The sequence below is a fragment of the Neophocaena asiaeorientalis genome, unplaced genomic scaffold (genome assembly GCF_003031525.2).
Source record: "Neophocaena asiaeorientalis asiaeorientalis breed wild unplaced genomic scaffold, Neophocaena_asiaeorientalis_V1.1 scaffold155, whole genome shotgun sequence".
Taxonomy (NCBI): domain Eukaryota; kingdom Metazoa; phylum Chordata; class Mammalia; order Artiodactyla; family Phocoenidae; genus Neophocaena; species Neophocaena asiaeorientalis.
This window is the reverse complement of record NW_020173040.1, coordinates 4,248,285-4,257,146: the sequence shown is the minus strand read 5'-3', so window position 1 is coordinate 4,257,146 and position 8,862 is coordinate 4,248,285. Positions and strand designations below refer to the sequence as shown.

The 8,862-nt window shown below is 60.6% G+C and overlaps 1 protein-coding gene across 2 annotated transcripts in view; it reads right to left on the bottom strand.

Annotated features, from left to right (window-relative positions):
• The window catches only part of KLF13 (KLF transcription factor 13), a 33,434-nt gene extending 24,603 nt beyond the window's left edge, over positions 1-8,831 (bottom strand). Inside the window, exons 1-3 of one of the 2 annotated variants that reach the window (XM_024742799.1) lie at positions 671-905; positions 416-565; positions 67-203 (exon numbers count right to left, since the gene is read on the bottom strand). In XM_024742799.1, coding sequence (XP_024598567.1) covers positions 67-203; positions 416-565; positions 671-858 — 475 coding nt within the window. In that variant the 5' untranslated portion in view covers positions 859-905. Of the gene's footprint in view, positions 1-66; positions 204-415; positions 566-670; positions 906-5,810 lie in introns of those variants that run through there. The other variant, XM_024742801.1, reaches the window with a different exon arrangement.
• Positions 8,832-8,862: the final 31 nt, after the last annotated feature.

The following is an 8,862-nucleotide window of genomic DNA, read 5'->3' as shown; positions in this document are numbered from 1 at the left end:
CTGTGGGAAGCCCCCCCCTCTTCCCCTCTCCCCACCCACAAGCACCAAGAACGGCGCTTCTCAAACCTCCGCCAGTCCAGCGTGGCCTCGGCACAGGAGCCAGCACTCTGGTGACCCTGGTCTCCCAAGTGGTCCCCAGGCTCGGCTGCAGGAGCCTTCTCCTCGGGAGCCTTGGTGCTGCCAGAGAAGCTCTGGGGGGATGCCTGTGATGCCGGGGAGACACTGAGCCCCAGCTCTGTGCCTCTCTGAGCGGTTTCTTAGCCCCCGGGCACTCCCACCTCCTGAGTGTGGCCCCATCACAGACCTGGCCCACCACAGCCCTGGCTGAAGGCCAACGGGCAGGGCCCCTGTGCCCCCACCCCCCCCACCGAGCCCCTCCCCTGCCGGCCACCCAACCCACTGCTCCTGTAGGTACCTCCCCGATGGCAGGGGCTGTGGCGCGGTGGGCGGGGAAGCCGGCGCCGCAGGGCCACCAGCCCACCTATGGACTGACCACATGGGCCGACGACCGGGGGCCTGGGCCATCCATGTCTGGAAACTGAAAGGTTCGGAGAACAGGTGATGCCTTTGAAAGAGGAGGCATGGAAGTGAGCCACTGTGACAATGTGGGCATCACCTCATGGGAGCCCCTCCCTAGAGCAGAGGCTGGGGTGAGGGTGGCAGGGCTCACCCCTGGCCTGGAAGCCCCCGAGGCCGAGAGGCCGAGGTCCAGGTAGGAAGAGGGAGAAGGAAGAGGTGGCAGTGGGGCTCCAGCAGGACTGTGCCCGGGGAGATGAGTGGAGCCAGGCTGCAGCTGGGGAAGGTGGCCCAGGGGTGACCGAATGTGGACGGTGGCATGGGGAGGAGTCCTGAGCACATCCGTCTTACTTCTCACCAAGGCGATGGGGACCAGCCCGGGAGGAAAGGCAGCTGGTGCTAAGGTGGAGAGGTCAGGAAAAGGAAGAGGATACTTTCTGCAACCACAGATGGGTGATCTTCCCAGAAGCAGTGGAGCCCCAGCTCATCGACCTGGTGTCCTGTGTGGAAGGTCGGGTTCCTGTGGGGACACACAGGCTGGAGGCTCACCCGGGTGCTGGGCGGCGGGGGCCTTTGCCAGGACTGGGGCTCGTGGGCACACTCGGGTGCTCGGGACGGTACGAGGAAAGCCTGTCCTCCGACGCCCTTCCCCTAGAACTGGGATCAGAGTCGGTGACCACTGACCTCACCCACGGGGTAGGAGAGGCGACGAGCCAGTGGGGGCTGAGGCCCACCCAGGAGGGCTCCTGGTCATACATGGGAAGGTGCGGATAAAACACGGAGACCTGCCACCAGCCAGCTGAGCGGGTGCCCTGGGTCAGCAGTGTCCTGTGTTGGGAGGCACCCACCCGCACCTGCTGCGGGGACTCAGCTCGGCCTCACGGCAGCAACAACCCCAGACCAAGCGGGTGCTGCCCAGCAGGGACATCAGGCCCCCCACTGTTGCCGGTGAAGGGGCCGGGGCAGCAGGAGCGGCTCAGCTCTCCGCCTTTCGAGACCCCACCCACTCCTCACCCTCACTCAGTGCCTCCTTTCACCCCAGGGTGCCCTCACCACACGCTGTGCACAGGGCCCCACGGTGGGAGAGGCGCAGGCCTCCCAGGCCCAGGGCAGCTCACAGGGACAGGGCCGCATGGCGCTGGCCGTGCAACACCAAGTCCTCTAGGGACAGAAATGCCAGCCACAGGCAGGGTCTCGGCGGCACTCAGGGGACCGTGAAGAACCCCCCACTGCCCCCTGCCCCAGCACTGTCCAGGCACCCCACAAACACAGCTGCACACGTGGGTCCATGTGGGCCACTGGCCAGGCCAGCCCCCAGCCCTGGCCCTGTCACCTTGACCCGCAGCCCTTCTCTCTCCTCCTCCGGGCCGGGCTGCAGCGGGGGGCTGGGACCTCAATGCCCGGGAGCGTGTGGCTTCACGTGCCTCCTGGCTGGCCGACCCTGCCCCCTGGTGTGGCCCGGGTCCCATCACTGCCTCCTCGACCACAAGCCTGTGAAAGGCCCAAGAGGAAGCACCTGCACCAGACCACAGGCCCCAACTCCCCGGCCCGGCCCCAAGCGTCAGGGCACCCAGCCTGCGGCCTCGGGCGCTGAACCTCGGCCCACCGTGTAGAGGCAGGACCCTGCCAGCCTTGGGGCAGCCGGCACTATCCTCCAGGAGCGCAGAGGGGCCCTGACCACAGCCCCTCCCGCCCCACCCCTGCCGGCCATCCTTCCGGCTCCTTACTGCCCTGGAATCCACTGAGATGTGCTGACAGAAAGGTTCTACTTCGTTTAGGGAAAAAAAATCTGTAAGCCTCAGAACCAGGACTCATTCTCCACATTCTTAGGACAGATCCTGTGACCCCCGCGTTTGGCCTCAAGGAGGAGTGTCGAAGGACAGCCCAGGCCTCCCGGAGCTCTCCCTTCTCACGGGTGGAAACAGGCCCCTCAGGCCAGGCTCCGGAGCAGGGGGTAACCCCCCCATGAGCCAGGCCCACATGGGTGGGTCAGGGGCAGGCCACCCCAAATACCGAGCACCCAGCGGCGGCCAGTTCCCAGCCTGCTCCCAGCAGCCCAGCTGGACTTACGGGACACGTCTGTGCTACGGCCCCGGCCTGAAAATGGGGGCGAGGGCAGTGAAGAAGACGCTCAGGAAACCACTCTGCTGACCCCCAGCCCCGGGGCAGGAGTCGGGGAGGGGGGGTTTGGACCAGATGTCAGGACAAACCGGGTTCCCCGTTTGCACAGGAGGGAGGGGTGCGAGGCCTGCCTCTGGGGCAGGAGTAACAGGCTCCCACCTGACCTCGCAGGCACCAAGCACAGTGGGCAGGGAGGGGCCCCTGAGGGACAACTCTGCCCCCAAGGAAGATGGAAAAGCAGACGGAATCTGGACCAAGAGATGCCAGTCCCGGCCTGGGAGCCAAGGCGCCCTCGGGCCATCCGCCCCAGGCTTTGCGAGACTCCATCCTCCAAGGGGTCAGCAGGGGCCACCGCTGGAGCCTGCAAACCAGACAGCATCCCATGACCTGGCTGGCCGGCTCTTACCAGCTCTGGGCCATGTGAGCAAAAAACCCTCCCTGGTCATTTCCTGTGCTTGGAAATCGTACCCTAGCACATGAATCCCGGTCGGCATCACTGCGGCCCAGAGTGCTGCCGGCACAGGTGGGCACATGTGAGGGCAGAAGCGCCTTCCTGCTGTGGTCCCCACACAAGGCTGGACCCCATTCGCGCCTCCTTGCCTGCCCAAGCAGGTGAGCCTCCTGAGGGCAGGAGTGGGGAGCAGCTCAGGTGTTGCTGGGCGTGGCCGGGCAGGGGGAGGTCTGGCAGGTACAAAGCTACGGGAGTGCTGGGTGCACCGGGCTCAGGGGTCTCTCCACACCAAGGGCTGGGTCACTCCAGCCCACACGAGCAGGGGAGGAACACAGGTCCTCAGCACCCTCCTCCGTCCGAACAAACCCCTGGAACAGCCCCTGCCCCGCTGGGGCACTCACAAATGTCCTCTGAAACGAGATGCCAGGACAGAGGAAGGACGGCCACGCTGGTGCCCAGGTGTCACCTCAGGATACAGCTCTCCTACTCCTTCAATGTCGTCCCCTCAGACCACACAGGAAGCATCTTAATGCCAAACGCACTTACGCGAGGGTGAAAACCTAGCAGGAAAGGGGCACGAACTGTGGTTCCACAGCTGAAAAGCCAGCCTCAAGAGCGCTTTCATGCTTCCCTCTAGGAAACAAGTCTCGTATCTGAAAACATAAAGCTGTGGCCCAAAAAAGAGAGAAGAAAGGGGGAATAAATCCACAGATGGCCCGAAGCTCCTGAGAGCAACTACCCCTGCAAACAAGAGGTGGGATGCTACTGAGACCAGCAGCCCAGGAGGCCGTCAAACAGCGACTGTCAGTCCTGAGCAGGATCCCCTGGCCCCGGGGACGGTGCCCTCTACCTGAAGGGGCCGCTTCCACTGCAAACAAGATCTCTAGCCTTCCGACTGAAGAAGCTGCCAGTCACGAAAGCCTCCCCAAGTTGGGCACCCCTCCCAACGACGGCCGGCTTCTGGAAGCCCCACCCAGAGTGCCCCATCCATCCGGGTGGAGTCATCTGGCAGGAATGGCATAGCCACTCATCACCATGAGACGGTAGAGACCAGTGACGCCCAGCAGAGAGGAGGTGGAGGGCGCCACCCCTACTTCTACCCCAGGCCGCGGGCACACCCAGAGCTGCTCTGGGGATAGGGGCCCGGGCTGTCACCTCAAGGTTCCAGTTCAGGGACTTACTTCCCTGGCGGCACAGTGGTTAAGAATCCTCCTGCCAACACAGGGGACATGGGTTCAAGCCCTGGTCTGGGAAGATCCCACATGCCACGGAGCAACTAAGCCCGTGCGCCACAACTACTGAGCCTGTGCTCTAGAGCCCGTGAACCACAACTACTGAGCCCACGTACCACAACTACTGAAGCCCACGCACCTAGAGCCTGTGCTCCACAACAAGAGAAGCCACCACAATGAGAAGCCCATGCACTGCAATGAAGAGTAGCCCCTGTTCGCCGCAACTAAGCAAAGCCCGCGCACAGCAACGAAGACCCAACGCAGCCAAAAATTAATTAATTTATTTAAAAAAAAAAGGTTCCAGTTCAGCGGCTTCTGTCTTTAAAGAGTGTGGCCAGGGCTTCCCTGGTGGCGCAGTGGTTGAGAGTCCGCCTGCCGATGCAGGGGACACGGGTTCGCGCCCCGGTCCGGGAAGATCCCACATGCTGAGCGGCTGGGCCCATGAGCCATGGCTGCTGAGCCTGTGTGTCCGGAGCCTGTGCTCCGCAACGGGAGAGGCCACAACAGTGAGAGGCCCACGTACCGCAAAAAAAAAAAAAAAAAAAAAGAAATAAAGAGTGTGGCCAGGGCCAAGCGGCTGGTACCTGGTAACAAATGAGGCTCACCTGCATGGGCACCACTCCCTAGCTTAAGCACAGCCTCTGGGCAGCAGGTTTCCATAGCAACAGGCCTCGGGAGCCACACTGTCTGCACTGCCTTTCTGTGGCCCAGGATAGACCGGCACTTGACAGGCGGGAGCTGAGGCTGGGACACAGCTCACCCACACGCAGAGCCACAGGGCAGCTCCAGGAGGCCCTGAGACATGAGCTGGCACCTGCTTCAAAAAAGTAGTTCTGGATCATCTGTTTCTTTCCAAAAGAGAAGTCAGCAGAACTGTCTGTCCATTCTGAAATTCTGCTCCCACAGGTTAAACAGACACACACACTCTCATATACACACATACACACATACACCACACACAAACACACACCTCCCAATGGGTGCCTTACACACAGTCTCAGAGGACAGAGGTCAGCGTGCCCAGCCTGCTTCACAGCTGAGAACCTGGAGCCAGGCTCCGTCTGTTCTCCCTCCAAGGCCAGGCGTCCTCAGCAATACTGCACTTTGCCTCTGTTCAAATGACCGTGAGCCATCAGACAAAAAGGCCTTTCTCTGATCAAAACAAAACACTGAGAGACTCCTGACCAAGGTCACTAAGACACAGCACACGTGGAGTCAAGCTTCTGTGAGCCCGGGACTCCAAGTCCAAAGTCCAGACGGTCAGGACTTACAAAGGGCACAGGGCATCAGGCGCCAGGCAGAACCCCTGACACCCTGCCCCTGGTGATCCCAACAGACCCCTCCGCAGGGAGCTGCTTCCCACGCAGCTACACGCGTGGGGTCGACAGGGAGGCCGGAGTGGGGGCCCAGGGGGCAGCCCTGTCTGTACCGAGGGTAGGGAGCCAAGGGGCCTGCACACCCCCCGTGAAGATGGGCCCCTGGACACAAACCTGCCATGCCTCTGCAGACGGCCTCCTGGGTCGGCTCCACTCATGGTAAAATCGGTGAGATCAGCTTTCTTGCAGACTCACCTGGCACCTCCTTGGTGGGGGCAGGCGCCTCTGCAGGAGCTAACTCACAGGTGGATGGAGTAGGGCAGCCCAAGGCAGCCCCAGGTAAAGGGCAAGGCCTGCCGCCAAGTCTCACCCACAGAGAGGTGCCCCCGTCCTGGCCCGGACCCTCTCAGGCACTCCCACTGAGATGGGACATCCAGCCCAGCCACCGACGAGAGCAGTTACAGCTTAACATCAAACACCAAAGTGTCACCTTGTACCAAGGTGTAAACTAGTTCATACCTCGGCCTCCCAGGAGAGCCTGGCATGTGGTGGGGAGAGCGTTGCTTGGGCTCAGACAGACTTCTGGACGCTTGCTATGGGGCTCTGAACATCCTGAGATGAGAGAGGCATCTCCCCAAAACTCTCGATGGAGCGTCATCAACCTCCAAGTCCACACAATCCTGGGGCAGTGTTTACGCAAGCACTCCCGGGCCGGGACCCTGCCAGCGCCCCGGCCTGCGACCGTGCCAGCTGTCAGCAGTGGGGGCCCTTTGTGCCACCCCCGCCCTGCCATGCCAGGGCTTCTCCACAGCTTAAAAGAAAATGCCCATGAATCACTGCAAGAAACATGCCTCGTGTAAAGGGAATATAAATGTTTATTAAGAAATTCTAGGAACCAGGTCAGGAATCTTGGTATCTTAGTCACTCCAGCTAATTAAAGAAAAAAAAATATCAAAATAGAAGCCCATCCTAGGAACATGAGACAACGAGAGCTTCTCTTGCCACAAGTACTTTGAGCCGCGGCTCAGCCGGTTGCCAAGGGGACCCAGTGTTTACCTCTCCCTCTGCTGTGTAGGAGTATGCTGACCTACCAGGAACAGCTAGGCCACTGCCTCTAACACCCCACAGGAAGGGCCGCCAGGGTGTCCCCAGGGGCTCAGAAGATGGAGGAGGAAGCCACAGCCCCACCCCAGACCTCTGCCCATCGGTCTCTGGTCTCCGGGGCTGAGCCAGGCCACAGAACAAAGGAGAGGCGTCTCCAGGCCTCCCCAGCCTCCTGGGCCCTGCTCCCCAGCACACCGACCCTCCCCTGTGCCGAGGACTGGAAACCCCTGAGGGCAGGTTAAAAATGTGCTTAGACCCCAGGTGTGAGGAGAGGAGGAGGGAGGGGGGTGGAGGGAGAAGGGGAGGAGGAAATGTGAGGACCAGGCTGCACCCTTCACTGGGCAGCCACAGAGCTCAGCTCGGGTCCGTCCGGCCAGCCACAGCCAGACCCCCATGCCAGGCTGCTGGCCCCGATCGAGGGCAGAATGGCCCCAGAACAAGTACCCCACTGAGGCCCGGGAATTCACAACCTCCAGCTCGACTCCAGGATGCCCGCTCCACCCTAAGGCCAGCACTGCCCCTATAGCCTCAGCTGGACACACACTGCGCCTTCCTCCTGGCTCCTGCAGGGCAAGCCTCGGCATGACAAGCCCCCTGCCTGCCGCAGCAGGAGCCACCTGGCCAGAGGCCTCCCGATGGGCTTCCTTCCACAGAAACAACTGTCCTGAGCTTTGGTACGCATGCTCACACACACACACGTGCACACACGTGTCTGCCTCCCGAGGCCCCGTGCAGTGCTGAACACGTGACGGGAGGAGCTGAATATGGGAAGGAGTTACTTGGTTCGTAAGTCAGGGAGACGAGCAGGGAAAGGGAGAGAAAGGGTGACGTTTTCCAAAGGCTAAAGTGAGTGAACTTAAGACTGACGCAACCTGTCCAAAGCAGGATGCTAGCACGGAACACCCAGCCCAGTAACAGGGAAGGACAGCTTCAAATCAGCACCTGTAAGAAGCCAAGGCTGAATTTCCTGCAAACCCCAGAGGCCTGACAGTAACTTAGGACAACCACCCTGATCGCCAATACGACATCACGAAGCCTATGCTGTGAACGCTCGGGGCCCCACCTTGAAGAGGGCTCGGAGAAAATGCTAAAAGACATTTCATCATCATAAAAGATGGCATCCTGCAAAGGCCCTCAGACTCTCCCCGGGGGAATACCCCCAGTGCCTTAGGCCAAGCAACAAGGCAACTTTATTTTTGAAAATTTTCTGGCTGTGCCGCACAGCATGTGGGATCTTACTTCCCCAACCAGGGATCGAACCCATGCCCCCTGCAATGGAAGTGCAGAGCCCTAACCACTGCACTGCCAGGGAATTCCCAAGGCAACTTTTGAAAACAGGATTTGCCGTGCAAGCTGCCCAGAGAGGGCACTCTGGAAAAGACAAGGAAACCTGGGGAACCACCCTTGGCACCCAGGGCTGCAGGAGCTGGAATCCCTGGGGGCCTCCTAACACCACAACGCCTGTGCTCAGTGACAAAAATGGCAACTGATGAACAAACACGGGGAAATCCTTCCAGAGTGGGACTCCGGTGAGACCTCAGTGATGGGTGGAGGGGACCTGTGGATGGCGTCTACACTGCCTGAGCCCCGCCACCCTGCCATGTCACTCAGCATGCCCAGTGGGAGAGGACCACCCACAGCCAGTGGGCAAACCAGAGTGGCCGGCTGGGGATGGAGGACAATGGTTAGAAGTTAGGGAAGCACGTGGGGCTCCTAAGTAGCCAGACTGCCCATCACGCAGTGATAGTATCAGTGGCAACTACGTGACTCATTCACACTCACTGTCCCTCCTCCAGTGAAAACCTGTGAGGTTTGTTGCTGATAAGGGAGCACCCACGGTGCTAACCCCCCACCTCCCAGACCCTCTCCCTGACCTCAGACTTGGTTTTGAGCAACTCAGCCAGCCAAAGGCCCAGGCAAAACACCACTCCCCACCAAGGACACGCCTGGGCCCCTGGGGCCGCGCTCCGCCCCTCCTAGTGGGCTGAGGCTTGTGTGCGCCTTTTCTGGTTCCTCTCTTTCCCAACACTTTCTTGCAAAAACCTCTATTTTTGATCTGTCATTAACTTTAGCTTCTTCCTCTGGCCCCCAAACAAGTTATCTTTTTTTTTTTTTTTTTTTT